Below are 15,870 nucleotides of genomic sequence, written 5' to 3'. Positions count from 1 at the left end.
AAGATAGCTTCTATGATAACTGAAATACAATTTGTCTAGAAAAGCAATGGATGAGTTCCAAAGTATACTGACTTATTTTTTCTGGGAAAAATGAGTATAAAAATCCAACTACTTGAAAAATGCCAATTGGATTAAATTTTGTTTTAAAAATCAAGTGCAAAACTTCAAATGTTAGTAATTATATGAAATTTTTACTTAAAGGAATATGATTTTCAAAAAACATGGCCTCTTCCTGTCATAGCTAGACAGAATAATTTGAAGGCGATGCATCTGAAGGTGAATAACTAGGCAGTCATAAAACAACAACTGTGCAATTTTTTTCATGGAACCAAAAATAACTTTTTTTTAAATTCAGTAGGCATTTAGTTAGGAAATAAGTCATTCTGACTTAAATAAAACTTTCAGATAATTGGGAACCACCCAAACTTAATTATAGTAAGTTCTGAAGAAATTCTGAAATGTACTTCACATTCTACCCAAAAGCATTCTGAACATAAAATTCAGGTTTTATGTTGTTGTTTCAGGATAATTTTTAGAATCAATTCTTGCATTGCTGGCTTCCCAGGTGGCGCTAGTGGTAAAGAACCTGCCTACCAATGCAGAAGACATAAGAGCTGTGGGTTCAATCCCTGGGTCAGGAAGATTCCCTGGAGGAGGGTATGGCAACCCACTCAAGTATTCTTGCCTGGAGAATCCCAAGGACAGAGAAGCTCAGTGGGCTACAGTCCAGAGAATCACACAGAGTTGCACACGACTGAAGTGACGCAGCACAACACTCATTTTATTGCCATAACATTTATAGTTCAATACTCCTACAAAGTAACCAAGATAATTGGACTCAACTTGTCAATTCACTGATTTGAATTCACCAGGCTGATTCCTTAGTGGCTCAGACAGTAAAGCGTCTGCCCACAAGGCAGGAGACCCAGGTTCAATTCCTGGGTCAGGAAGATCTCCTCGAGAAGGAAATGGCAACCCACTCCAGTATTCTTGCCTGAAAAATCCCATGGACAGAGGAGCCTGGTAGGCTACAGTCCAGTTCAGTTCAGTTCAGTTGCTCAGTCGTGTCCAACTCTTTGCGACCCCATGAATCGCAGCACACCAGGCCTCCCTGTCCATCACCAACTCCCAGAGTTCACCCAAACTCATGTCCATCAAGTCGGTGATCCAGCCACCTCATCCTCTGTCATCCCTTCTCCTCCTGCCCCCAATCCCTCCCAGGATCAGAGTCTTTTCCAGTGAGTCAACTCTTCGCATGAGGTGGACAAGTATTGGAGTTTCAGCTTTAGCATCATTCCTTTCAAAGAACACCCAGGACTGATCTCCTTTAGAATGGACTGGTTGGACCTCCTTGTAGTCCAAGGGACTCTCAAGAGTCTTCTCCAACATCACAGTCCAAAAGCATCAATTCTTCGGCTTTCTTCACAGTCCAACTCTCACATCCATATATGACTACTGGAAAAACCATAGCCTCGACTAGATAGACCTTTGTTGGCAAAGTAATGTCTCTGCTTCTCAATATGCTATCTAGGTTGGTCATAACTTTTCTTCCAAGGAGGAAGTGTCTTTTAATTTCATGGCTGCAGTCACCATCTGCAGTGATTTTGGAGCCCCCCCCCCAAAATAAAGTCTGACACTGTTTCCACTATTTCCCCATCTATTTCCCATGAAGTGATGGGACCAGATGCCATGATCTTCGTTTTCTGAACGCTGAGCTTGAAGTCAACTTTTTCGCTCTCCTCTTTCACTTTCATCAACAGGCTTTTTAGTTTCTCACTTTCTGCCATAAGGGTGGTGTCATCTGCATAGCTGAGGTTATTGATATTTCTTCCGGCAATCTTGATTCCAGCTTGTGCTTCTTCCAGCCCATCGTTTCTCATGATGTACTCTGCATAGAAGTTAAATAAGCAGGGTGACAATATACAGCCTTGATGTACTCCTTTTCCTATATGGAACCAGTCTGTTGTTCCATGTCCAGTTCTAACTGTTGCTTCCTGATCTGCATACAGGTTTCTCAAGAGGCAGGTCAGGTGGTCTGGTATTCCCATCTCTTTCAGAATTTTCCAGTTTATTGTGATCCACACAAAGGCTTTGGCATAGTCAATAAAGCAGAAATAGATGTTTTTCTGGAACTCTCTTCCTTTTTCCATGATCCAGTGGATGTTGGCAATTTGATCTCTGGTTCCTCTGCCTTTTCTATTTTTTTTATTTAAAATAAAAATAAAATTGCCATACATTGACATGAATCCACCACGGGTGTACATGCGTTCCCAAACATGAACCCCCCCCCCACCTCCCTCCCCATAGCATCTCTCTGGGTCATCACCGTGCACCAGCCCCAAGCATGCTGTATCCTGCATCGGACATAGACTGGCGATTCGATTCTTACATGATAGTATACATGTTTCTGGTTCCTCTGCCTTTTCTAAAACCAGCTTGAACATCTGGAAGTTCACAGTTCACGTATTGCTGGCTTGGAGAATTCTGACCATTACTTTACTAGCATGTGAGATGATGCAATTGTGCGGTAGTTTGAGCATTCTTTGGCATTGCCTTTCTTTGGGATTTGAATGAAAACTGACCTTTTCCAGTCCTGTGGCCACTGCTGAGTTTTCCAAATTTGCTGGCATATTGAGTGCAACACTTTCACAGCATCATCTTTCAAGATTTGAAATAGCTCAACTGGAATTCCATCACTTCCACTAGCTTTGTTCATAGTGATGCTTTCTAAGGCCCACTTAATATTCAGGATGTCTGGCTCTAGGTGAGTGATCACACCATCATGATTATCTTGGTTTTTAATTCCCTTAGACTCCTGTTAATACAAATAATTCTTTCTTCTTCCCTTACAGCTCTGTCCTGTGCTGTCAAAGTCCTACTGTAACGTTTATTTCTTACCGTTCTCTATTTCTATTTTGCCGTCCATAGCTTGTTGCCTAATGTGAATTAACTGTAACTCAAAGAACTCAAGCTTCCCAAGGGAAGTCAGATTACTAAATATAATGGGTAAAATTAAATTTATTGCCTAAGAAGAAAGGGGGTAGCTCCTTCTTTAAGCAGTAAAGTTTGCAGGTTTTGTGACAGTCTCATTATGTTTGGTGGAGAAGGCAATGGCAACCCACTCCAGTACTCTTGCTTGGAAAATCCCATGGACGGAGGAGCCTGGTAGGCTGCAGTCCATGGGGCTGCGAAGAGTTGGACATGACTGAGCAACTTCACTTTCACGTTTCACTTTCATGCATCGGAGAAGGAAATGGCAACCCACTGCAGTGTTCTTGCCTGGAGAATCCCAGGGAGAGCAGAGCCTGGTAGGCTGCCGTCTATGGGGTTGCACAGAGCTGGACATGACTGAAGCGACTTAATAGCAGCAGCAGCATTATGTTTGGTGGTATTTTATTTATTCCCACGATCAAAATATTCTAGAAAGTAAGACTGCTAGATGAGTGACTGATTAATACTGTACTTACTATTAGGAACATTATTGGACCCCCTTCACCTAATTAAGAGTATGACAGAATACAGTATTATCAGTTATTCTGGGTAACTTTGGGTAAAAGCTGTCAGATAAAAGGGTAAGTGTATATTTTATTATTCTCAATATTCCTTAGGAAGGTAAGATGGAGGTTTACAGACATGCATATTTTGAAGAAAATTTCTTGCCCTACAATTTTTGGAGTACATCTAGAGATCAGTAGTTCCTCCCAAACAAAAAACTTTTATAATGAAATGAGTCATAAATATCTACTAAATAGAAAAATAATAGAAAGGAACAATGTTTAAAAAAATTTTAGCATGATTACTGTCATTAAGAAATTTATTGTATATAACATCTTGAGCATCATATTTAATGTTCAAGAAAGTTTAAATACTAAATAACAATTAAAGTATTACCAAAAAGATATCTCCTCTTTGACACTCTTTTGGAATCTTAAGAGATAAGATAAATTTTATTTTTTTCTCAATTTTTTGAAGTAAATGGAACAAGCAGTACACTGATGAGTTGATGAAACTGAGGTTGAAAAGATACTACATACTCAACAAAGGTCTTAAAGCTCAAGTGAATTAATGGGGGAAAAAAGTCACAGGCCTTCTAACCTCAAGTTCCATCTTTTCACTATTCATTGAGCATATTAGTCACACATTTAGTGAGCACCTGCTGTATGCCTAGAATTATGCCTAGGATACAAAAATGAACAAGATATGATTCCTACCCTCAGAGAACTTAATAGGTCTATGAGAAAAGGGGGAAGACATTTTAGAAAACAAATTTTATGAACAAACAAAAGAAATCTGTATTTGGGGATTTCCCCAATGTTGTATGACAAATTTACAAAAGAGTTGTGCTCCACTAGTCCAGTACTCTTGCCTGGAAAATCCCATGGACGGAGGAGCCTGGTGGGCTGCAGTCCATGGAGTCGCTAAGAGTCAGACACGACTGAGCAACTTCCCTTTCACTTTTCACTTTCATGCATTGGAGAAAGCAATGGCAACCCACTCCAGTGTTCTTGCCTGGAGAATCCCAGGGACGGGGGAGCCTGGTGGGCTGCCATCCATGGGGTCACACAGAGTCGGACACGACTGAAGCGACTTAGGAGCAGCAGCAGTAGCAGTTCATTTTAAAGGTAGCTATGAACTTAGATTTCTGGGAACTTTCTCTCTGCATCCCTTCTCTACTTAGTTCCAAACATAGTACCAAGGACAAAATCTGCATGGTCACAACAAAGTCATGCAAGGAACTCTAAAAATCAAAGTATCTTTTCTTTGTTGTTGCTCATCTAAACTAGGGCTTCCCCAGTGGCTCAGCAGTAAAGAATCTGCCTGCAATGCAGGAGACACAGATTCAATCCTTGGGTCAGGAAGATCCCTTGAAGAAAGAAATGGCAACCACTCTAGTATTCTTTGGAAAAGACCCTAATGCTGGGGAAGATTGAGGGCAGGAGAAGGAGGCGACAGAGGATGAGATGTTTGGATGCTATCATCAACTCAATGGACATGAGTTTGAGCAAACTCTGGGAGATAGTGAAGGACAGGGAAGCTTGCTATGCTGCAGTTCATGGGGTCACAAAGGGTAGGACATGACTGAGGAGCCTGGTGGGCTATAGAACATGGGGTTGCATAAAGCTGGACATGACTGAGCAACTGAGCACTAATTCTTAATTATGCATGAAATATCTTTTTTTAAAAACCTTCAATGAATTTATACAGCAATAAAAAAATTAGTATTGCTTCTGTTGGGATACAAAAGGAAAGTTTTCTATATAACTCTGGAAACTAGGATAATTACTATCAACTAAATCTCATGTAAAACAGCAACACTGGATATTCAATCTCATAAATAGGAAAATGTATATATACCTAACATAATGTGACATGTCAACAAAATCTCAAAAAACATTTTTCACTTCTTCATAAAGATGAAAAAGTGAGCACCCTTGTGAGCTGAAGTTCAATGAGATGGCTTTTTATATATATACACACACACACACACACACACATATGTATTGCTAGTAGGAATACAAAATTGATTATAACTTTTCTGGAAGGTAATCTGGCAGTCTTTACCAAGAACCTTAAAAATCATCCATCCCATTTAGAAATTATTTGCAGGAAATAATCTGAAATGATGATCAAGATTTATGTGTCAGTATATTCAAAAGTATTTTTTATAATGTAAGAAACAGAAAACAATAATTGGGAAATCATTACATGACTTATGGTATATTATGACCATTACATGGCTTTTTAAAATAGTTCCTTTTAACAATATGAAAAATGAGACAAAAATATTAAATAAAAAATGAGAATAACAGTGTAGTTTCAACACAAAGTATACATAGAAGAAGACCAATAAAAACTAGATATAAATATGATGAAAATGTTATCAGTGGGTGAAAAATCATGATTTTATTTTCCTGATTTACTTTTCAGTGCAAGTTTTCTTCAATGAGCATGAATTACTTTTCTAATTAGAAAAAATGAAAAGTGAAATAGTTATATTTATTATACAGGCTAACTTCTCCATCTGTGAAATACTGGTCATTTTCATTTTCTTGTTTTCTAAGTTCTCTATAAATGGCTATATTATTTAATAAGATTTAAATCTTAATTATGAATAAAAATGTTTCCAACAAGATTGAGTTAAAAAAACATGTAAAATACAAATTTGCAAGAAGACAAAGGATTAAATATAAGATCAGAAATGAAATGGTGTTCAGCTGATGAATAAAAGGGATTCTTTTCATTTTTCAAAATGTAATTTAATGGTAAGAGTTCACTTTCTGATACTTTTAAAAAATTATTTCACTTTTCATAAAAGATATATTAATTTCTTGCACTTAAAGAAATCACACACAAAACTGGTTTTGGGGGACTTTACAAAGAAGTTATACAATAAAGCTATTCTTCTAATGAAAAATCAGAAGGCATTAATAAATGTTTGTCGTCTCAGGTAACATCTGCTTCAGTGTTATTTACTACTAATACATTAATTATACATTGTCCTTCTGAAATACCAAGTAGCAAAATCCTTACAATATAGTGAGGCCTTTGAAATTAAAACATAAACACACTTTTCAAGCTCACACATCAAATCACAGGTAGAATCTGAACATACCAGCCTATCATTTGATTGAATAGTGACTGTGATTGAGTGGTCTACAATGAAACGGTTTCTGAAAACAGTAAACCGCTAACTGCTAAGTCGCTTCAGTAAAAGTCAGTAGCAAATGGAGTTCTCCAGTTACCCTTTAAGAATAAATGAATTTAACTTTTTTCCCAATTTAAAATTTGACTTGTAATAAACACATACTCCTTGACCCAGGAATTCCACTGCTATGGGATTATTCTAAGGAAATAATCAGATAGATACACAAAGATGTATAAAACATGATTATTCTCTGAAATACTATTTTAGAAAGAGAAACAGCAAGAGAGAGAAATGATCTAAATGTTCATAACAGGAATTTATTAAAATAAAATATAGATGGTCAAATTCAAGGATACTATTTAACCATGCTTTAGACATTTTTCTGTAAACTTGGGGAAATGTTAACAAACATACTAAGTAAAAAACAGATTTTATGTATAGGTGACATCAATTTTATTATATACATATAAAATATGTGTGAACAGCTAAGAGGATAGGAACCAAATATTAAGTGGCTATCTCTTGGTCTGGATGGTGGATTAAAATAAGAATGTTTTTATTTTCTTCTTCAAGTTTTTCAACACTGTCTACAAAGAACATGCATATATTTTGTAATTGGGGAAACACACACAAATACTATGTTTACTTTGAAAAAGAAAAAACAAATTTTACCATCAATTTTCAGTTTAATTCATCCAAGATTCATCTCTTAACCTGTTTAAAGTATTTTTAAAATGAAAAGTTTCTATTCTTACATGATAGTATACATGTTAGAACGCCACTCTCCCAAATCATCCCACCCTCTCCCTCTCCCTCTGAGTCCAAAAGTCTGTTATACACATCTGAATCGAGCCGCCAATCTATGTCTGACGCAGAATACAGCATGCTTGGGGCTGGTGCATGGGGATGACCCAGAGAGATGTTATGGGGAGGGAGGTGGGAGGGGGGTTCATGTTTGGGAACGCATGTAAGAATTAAAGGTTTTAAAATTAAAAAAAATAATTAAAAAAAAAAAAGAAAAGTTTCTGATGAAATTCCCGAATGTAACTGTGTTTTATTCTTGTAATTATCTCGAACTGGATATTTGGGCTATTTCTCTTTAAAGGGCAGGAAAGCATTGTCCATAAATGTCCTGTATAAAGAACTTTTACCTAAATAACATATTTCAAATATATGGAGGTGGAAGGTAGAAGAGGCACATTAAAGAAGAAAGAAAGAAATCTTAATGAATTTCTGGAACCCATTTGGTTCCAAGGAAGTGAATTTGCCATCAGCATTGGCCATGAATCAAATATCATCATGTGAATCCAGGAATCAAGGCCAGTTTCAGTTATTTCCAAATAAATGTTTTCTTAATTGCCTGAGACAGAATTTCCCAGTGGAATTAAAAGCAGAATGCATTAAACTCTGGTAAGCATTTCTACAGAATATGAACATTTATACAACTTATTTTCCACATTTGTCCCCTCTCCCCAAAGAACAGATCATTTTGAACAATATTTTGCAGAATAAACTGGGCAAATTTTACTTGTCTGGGTGCTAAGAAACTAGAGAACAATTTCAAGCAAAACATATATGTTCCATGAAAAATCTAATTTTTATTTCAACACACAATTAAAGATCATACATAGACTTAGTTACAAATATTAGTGATTAAGTTATTTGGTTACAATTCCTCTTGTTGAACATAGTATAGTTGCTTCTTGACATCTGGAATATTTCACAGAACAAGATTAATAATATCAAGATTACAGAGAGGAGACTTAAAATTTTAAAGTAAAATATAAAACTCAAATGTATTAAAAAATTGAGTTATCCTCTTTAAGAAATTCCATAATCAGGGAGTAATATGCTCTTCTCTTGTTTCTACCTTTGCTCTAAAAATGCAATTTTGTACTTTAACTATTTGGAAAGCTTTAAAAATACTTACATTTTAAGGCAATACTTAGTTTACAAATTATGCCTAAATATAAAAACCCCCGAGCACACAAAGAATTGTTTTCAGTGAAAAAAAAGCTTCCCAATGTCTTTGCTATCACTCTTATATTCCAGATTTTTTAGATAAGTAACACCTGCATGCCATTTCAATAAACTAATTTTCAGAACCTGTATGAAATATATTTAAGAGGCCATGGACCAAACATTTAGAGGCTCTTTAGCCAAGCAAAACAAGAGGTATGGTATTGAAGAAAACAATTACCTATTACAGAAATGGTCTGAAAATAACTAATGATAGTTATCTTTGGGTGGTAATATTATGGTTAATTCATTTTATTTAGCTACACTTCTTAAAATGTTCAATAAACATGATAGATTTGATAACAGAAATACATTTTTTTTAATGTAAAAATAATGCCTTCTCACTTAGTAATTTCCCTTCTAGGAATTTATCTCCAATCACTCCTTCCTAAAATAACTGAGAATGCAGATACAGAGTTATATACATAAAAATACACTGCAAATTATTTCTAGTAAATGAAAACTTGACCTGTATAATGGTAAATAAGAAAACTGTTAAGTAAAACAGGATTCATCTACAAGGAAGAACACTATGCAGCTATTAAAAATGTTTAAGAGACTTCCCTGGTGGCTCAGTGATAAAGAATCCATCTGCCAATGAAGAAGACATGGGTTCAATCCTTGATCCCAGATCCCTCATGCCGCAGAGCAACTGAGCTGGGGTTCAACAGCTACGGAGCCTGTGCTATACAGAGCCTGGGAATTGCAACTACTGACTACACGTGCAGCAACTACTGAAGCCCCCGAACCCTGGAACCTGTGCTCTGCAGTAAGGGAAGCCACCGCAATGAGAAGCCCACACACTGCAACTAGACAGTAGCCCCTGCTCCCTGCACATCGAGAAAGCCTGTGCAGCAATGAAGACCCAGCACAGCCAAAAATAAATAAATAAGTAAAATGTTAAGATGTTTAATAAAGTTATATACAAGAAGCAAAATGTCAAGGCTATAATGATAAGCGGAAAAAAGGATACAGTTTATATAAGTGTATCTACCATGTGATGTCATCTGTGGAAAAAAAGCATTAAAGAAAGACTAGAGGGAAATATGCCATAACGTTAATGATTTATTTCTACTGAGGGAGGAATTACACATGTACTTTTTTGTGCACTATATTCTTTATACTTTCTACAGTAAGACTATATTTATTTAACAGTAAGAGACAAAAACATTTAAGGGCACAAATGACTTTTCTGAAATCTTACTTGATGGACAATAAAACACAACAAAAAACTAGTCATACGCTTAGTTAGAAGGAAAAAGTTCTTTACTAGTGCAGTATTAATAAAATACACTTCTCAAGGACACTCAAAGCATAGCAAACTAGCAACCATGACTGCCTAAAATAGTTTAATAGTCTAAATGCTACTATTCTTTTCCATTATGCTAATTTTATAAAATTAGCTACTCTAATTCATAAATCACAAACAAATACTACAAAGCTTTTATGAAGTATTATACTAAGAAGCTGGGTTCTACCACCACCTGTCTTCCCTTTTGTGTGTAAAATTTACACAGAGAACATGAGAACACTGCTTCAGATGGTGATGCAATTGTATTTCTTAAACAATGTTAAGCTATTTGATAGATTAGACTGAAATGAAGATCTCTCTTGTCAACTGATTTTTTTTTTTCCACCTAAAAAAGCAAACAGTCTTGGATCTCCCAAGCTCTGCAAAAATACATCATTTTGGAGATACAAAACAAGAGATGGAGAAAAGTCAATTTTAAAAAAAGGGGGGCCCAAATGCTCATTACTTAAATATTTAAATTAAACCCTATAACTTGCCTGATGTTCAAACTTCGGAAAAAAGACCTCTACGTTTTAAACACACAAACTTACATTGATGCTAGTGCATACTATATTGAAGAAACTTTTCTAAGCAGTAAGTATAATCATATTTTGCCAATGTTCTTGATGCCATATTAATTGTTTGCTGTAATTAGTATGGTTAGCAATGAGACCCTCAAATGATGTTAAATAACACTTTAAAGTTTCTACTAGCCATATTACTTATAATAGCTGAGGAAGTTGTTGTGCTTACCAAAGATACACATTCAGTGAATAAAAACAACAAATACTGCTTTAAAAATCCTCATTAACAAATAGCATACTACAGTAAGGAACAACTGTATCTGTGCTAAATAATTCTTAAGACAAATTACCACAAAAGTTCACAGAGCAACTTAATAAAACTTGAGATTTACAGGAATTTTTCTCTTCATTAATGCCTTGCTGTTTCCCTCACTCCTCTTATCTGTAATACTTCCAGTTACACCAAATTACCACACTCATACTCACCCATCTTAAACTTCACACTTTTTCTTTTTATATGTTAAGAACACTTTCTTTAGAAAAAGCAACAGTAAAGAGGTTCTATGTACTAGAAAGTTAGCTTTTACCTGAAATGATTTTACAAATGTAAACAATGCACACAGTTCAGGATCTGAGTGCTCTTTCTTGATCTGACCTGTGCCTTCAATTACAAATGCCTTGATCTCACCGATAGCCAAACCATACTACTCCACACTGCCCCCTAGCTCTACAAGAGAGATCAGTTTAAAAGTAACACGGTTTGAGATGACCTCAAGAAAGTGTCAGTCACTCATAGCTCTACTTAAGTAATTTTTAAATAGATACTATATACTAATATATACTATATACTAATAAGTAACAGCTGACAAATCTTTCAACTAACACTGATAAGAGCTGATGGGAAAAAAGTAATATGAGCTGATGGGTTTGGAATTCAACCACTGAACAATACAGTTTAAAAGTTTTGTAAAAGCTCTTCCTAACTGTGAAATCTGTTTAGTTTTTAGAGTCGTTAAAAATGTGTACTTATACAAAAATACACATTAAAAATGTCTTCTTTCATGTAACTAAAAGGCAAACAGCATGGCATTAAGCCATGTTTCTTTAGAGGAATGGAATCAATTTCTTCGTTTTTAAAAATACTGGGGTCAGATTAAGTAATCTCACTACAGTCACATTATTTACATTAAAAACTTAAATTGCTAACTCTGGTAAATTTGTGAGAGGAAAATTTGTGACCTTGGCCCTGATGCTAAAAAAAAAAAAATATGGTCGGAATTCGGCTGCCTCAGTCAGGATCAGCAGGGCAAGACGAAAAATGAGGATGACACAATGACAGATGCCCCTTCTTTTTGGAAACGGACTTCTTCACAGTAAGCAAAACTTCTAAGAACAACAGCTACAAAAATCACTCAAGTTTTCCGATGCCCTTCACCTTACACAGGCATTCTGAAAAAGAATCCTGTTATTTCATATCCAAACTCTGGTATCTTCGCACTAACAAGGAGAAACGCTGAATAGGATGAAAAGTGGAAAGGGAAAAAAGAAAAAAAAAAAAAGGAAAGGATGAAACTCCAGAACAACTACAATGAGGCAGAGTAGAGTACGCCAAAAACACAAGGTTTTATTCTAAAGAATGGTTTTGTTTCTACCGTTTTTCTAAAGTATTTAATTTGCACGTCTTAAAATAGAGACCCTGAGGAGAGCAGCTTGAGGCGGTGAAAGGAAGGGGGGGCGGGTTAGGTAAGAACAGAGACGTGCGAGAAAATATGTGCGGTGCGCGAGAATGTGCGATGGAGGGCGGGGGGAGATGCTGGCTTCCCCGTCAGGAAGCAGTCGAGGGCTTTTAGAGTAGACAGGTAGAATCTGACGCGGCTTAAGGAACGCCAGAACGCACACCTGGTAAAGAAATCACCTAGCATAAGAAAGACCGAACCAACCCCACCAACTGTGCGAATGCCCAGATGACCATTTTAACCGGCTCTATTGTCTGGACTACTAAGGTGGAAATGCCTCAGGCACGAGATCCAGCGAGCCTGACACCAGGTCAGAGATACTGTCTGGCACCAGGAGCGGAGAGAAGATGGGACCGGGGCGCTCCGGGCATTCTCTGCCCCCGGGGCCCCCCTTCCTCGAGCGGCGGGGGAGCGGGCGCCGCGGTTCTCCCGGAGCCTCGAGGAGACCCCGTCCGGGGCGTCGGGGCGCAGGCGGTCCCCTCGGCCGGGCTGGCGACGCCTCTCATCGCGCAGCCCAGGAGCGCGGAGACTTCCCCTCCTACCCCACCCCCAGCTGAAAGCCGGGAAGACGCGGAACTTGGGCTCCGGAGCGGAGGCCCACAGACCAGGTCACGGCCCCGGGTGTGAGGCTCTGGGCGAAATTCCAGGGGGCCCCCAGGGATGGCCCAGAGAAGGCAAAGCGCCTGGCGGCCCGGCTCTCCAAATCGGACGACACCCGGTCCGGGCGACGCGGCCCCGGTCCCCGTGGTGCTCACCGACCCCTGGAGCTCCCCGGGTCCTCACACTCCCAGGCCCTCTCGCTTGAGCCGGTGACCCGGCCTCTCGGAGCTGCCCAGGCCCCCCGCGGCAGCCGCCCCTCTCGGCCAACAGCTCGTCTCCCGAACCCTCGCCTCGGACGCTCCCGCCGAGCCCCGGGCCGCACCTCCGTCCTGGTGATCCGGTGTCGCCCCAGCTTCACCACGGCGAAGTTGCCCTTGCCCAGCGTGCCCTCGATTTCGTAGAACCCCACCCGGACCGGCCCGCGCTGCAAGTGCCTCGGGCCATCCGCCATGACCATGCTGGGCCCCGCTGCCAGGCACGGCGGACTGGAGCGCGGACTGGCCGGCGGGCGGGCGGGCTCGCGGGCGGACGGGCTGCGCGGCTCCGCTCGGGCGACTGCGGCTCCGCTCTCTCCTGCGCTCCGTCCCTGCCGCTCCGCAGGGCCCAGCCAGGCGCGCGCCGCCGCTGACGTGCGCCGACGTCAGGGGGCCGGGACAGAGGGGCGGGGGCGGGACCGGGCCTCGATTGGTCACCATGGCGACCGGAGCCCCGCCGACGTCGGCGACGAGCGGCCGCGAGGAAGGGCAGGTGGGCGGGGCCTGGACGGCGCGTTCCTTCCGGGCTCCGGCGCCCTCCGAGCTCGCGGCCGCCTAGCTGAGGAGCGGGGCGGGGTCGCCGCCTGGCCCGCCCCGCTCCTCGGCCACCCAGCCGAAGGGTAAGAGCGAGCCCTGGTGGGCGGCGCGGAGGGCTGCAGCGACTGGGGCCGGGCCTGGGTCTCCTTCCCCCGCCCCCGGCATCTCCTTTCCCGGCCCAGGCGTTCCCCGCCCACCCGTGGGACCTTCCCGCCAAAACCTCTCACCTATGACTACTGTTCTTCCTAAATTTGGCACGGGCGAAGAACTCTGGCTGAGCAATGCATTGCTCACAGGCTCCTTTCTTTGTATCTTTTTCGCATCTGTTTCTATATAAATCCCTCCAAATTTGATGTCTCTTAGGGTTCATTCTGACATCCGCACGGACCCTTACAGTATATCAGCGGTGAAGTAGACCTTGGAGATCACCAAATCCAGGGATTTGGAGCCTCAAATGGGCTTTGGGGCTCGAAACCCCTAAAATGTGTGCAGTTTTTTTTCTTCTTCTTTGAGCTTGCCTCTGGGAAGATGGGAATATAGCTTTTAAATGTGTTGCTGACCACGAAAAGCTTAAGAAATACTTACCTAATCCAGTTTCTTTTCAGGTGAGGAATCAACCCCTTGGAAACAAAGGAAATTGCCAAGATCACACTGGTAATGCTAAAGTTAGGATAGCAAATCACCACACTGATCTTTCATATGCTGACCCAGGGAAACAAGTACAGCGTTATTTTAATATTTTGAATAAAAGGAACCAGACTCTGGAGAAATGGCTTTATTCCCAGACAGAGAGGGAAAGTATAAAATGCGCTTGAAAGGTCTTGTCCCAGAAAGCAAGATTTTCAAAGAATGCGGACATGTCAAAAGGAAACAGGAGCCAGTTTGAAGTTACCTTCACTTACCCATCTGGGACAATGTGAGCATCATGAATGGATACTAATGGAAATGGACTATAACAATGAATTCTAAAAAACAATCCACAGGTGCTTACTTATTCTTACAGTGTTTCAGCTCAGTTCAGTCACTCAGTACTACCTGACTCTTTGCGACCCCATGGACTACAGCACGCCAAGCTTCTCTGTCCATCACCAACTCCCAGAGTTCACTCAGACTCAGGTCCATTGAGTCGGTGATGCTCTCCAACCATCTCATCCTCTGTTGTCCCCTTCTCCTGCCTTCAATCTTTCCCAGCATCAAGGTCTTTTCCAATGAGTCAGTTCTTCACATCAGGAAGCCAAAGTATTGGAGTTTCAGCTTCAACATAGTCCTTCCAATGAATATTCAGGACTGATTTCCTTTAAGATTGACTGGTTGGATCTCCTTGCAGTCCAAGGGATTCTCAAGAGTCTTCTCCAATACCACAGTTCAAAAGCATCAATTCTTCGGCACTCAGCTTTCTTCACAGTCCAACTCTCACATCCATACATGAGTACTGGAAAAACCATAGCTTTGACTAGATGGACCTTTGTTGGCAAAGTAATGTCTCTGCTCTCTAGGTTGGTCATAGCTTTTCTTCCAAGGAGCAAGTGTCTTTTAATTTCATGGCTGCACTCACCATCTGCAGTGATTTTGGAGCTCCCCAAAACAAAGTCTGTTCATTATAAATAAACACCGTTTCCACTCTTTCCCCATCTATTTCCCATGAAGTAATGGGACCAGATCCCATGATCTTCGTTTTCCGAATGTTGAGCTTTAAGCCAACTTTTTCACTCTCCTTTTTCACTTTTATCAAGAAGCTTTTTAGTTCATCTTTGCTTTCTGCCATAAGGGTGGTGTCATCTGCATGTCTGAGGTTATTGATATTTTTTCCGGCAATCTTGATTCCAGCTTGTGCTTCATCTAGCCTGGCATTTTGCATAATTGATATTTCTCCATATTTCTCTGCATGTTAAGTTAAATAAGCAGGGTTACAATATACAGTCTTGATGTACTCCTTCCCAATTTGGAACCAGTCTGTTGTTCCATGTCCAGTTCTAACTGTTGCTTCTTGACCTGCATACTGATTTCTCAGGAGGCAGGTCAGGTGGTCTGGTATTCCCATCTCTTTAAGAATTTTCCACAGTTTGTTGTGATCCACACAGTCAAAGGCTTTGGCATAGTCAGTAAAGCAGAAGTAGATGTTTTTCTGGAACTCTCTTGCTTTTTAATGATCCAATAAATGTTAGCAATTTGTCTCTTACAGTGTTAAATAAGTATAAAATGGGGAGAAATGGCAATTTTTCTTGATAGTGGAATGTCAACTAATACACGTAGAAGAAATGAT

At 40.1% G+C, this 15,870-nt stretch overlaps 1 protein-coding gene across 3 annotated transcripts in view; it reads right to left on the bottom strand.

Annotated features, from left to right (window-relative positions):
• The window catches only part of SIK2 (salt inducible kinase 2), a 131,296-nt gene extending 117,830 nt beyond the window's left edge, over positions 1-13,466 (bottom strand). For all 3 annotated transcript variants that reach the window (XM_069554979.1, XM_069554978.1, XM_069554980.1), the window contains exon 1: positions 13,139-13,466. In XM_069554979.1, the coding sequence (XP_069411080.1) occupies positions 13,139-13,273 (135 nt within the window). In that variant the 5' untranslated portion in view covers positions 13,274-13,466. The remainder of the gene's footprint in view (positions 1-13,138) is intronic.
• Between the last annotated feature and the right edge of the window lie 2,404 nt (positions 13,467-15,870).

This window comes from Ovis canadensis, chromosome 15 (assembly GCF_042477335.2).
Source record: "Ovis canadensis isolate MfBH-ARS-UI-01 breed Bighorn chromosome 15, ARS-UI_OviCan_v2, whole genome shotgun sequence".
Taxonomy (NCBI): Eukaryota; Metazoa; Chordata; class Mammalia; order Artiodactyla; family Bovidae; genus Ovis; species Ovis canadensis.
Note: the sequence above shows the minus strand (reverse complement) of the source record. Positions and strands in the feature narration are given on the sequence as shown.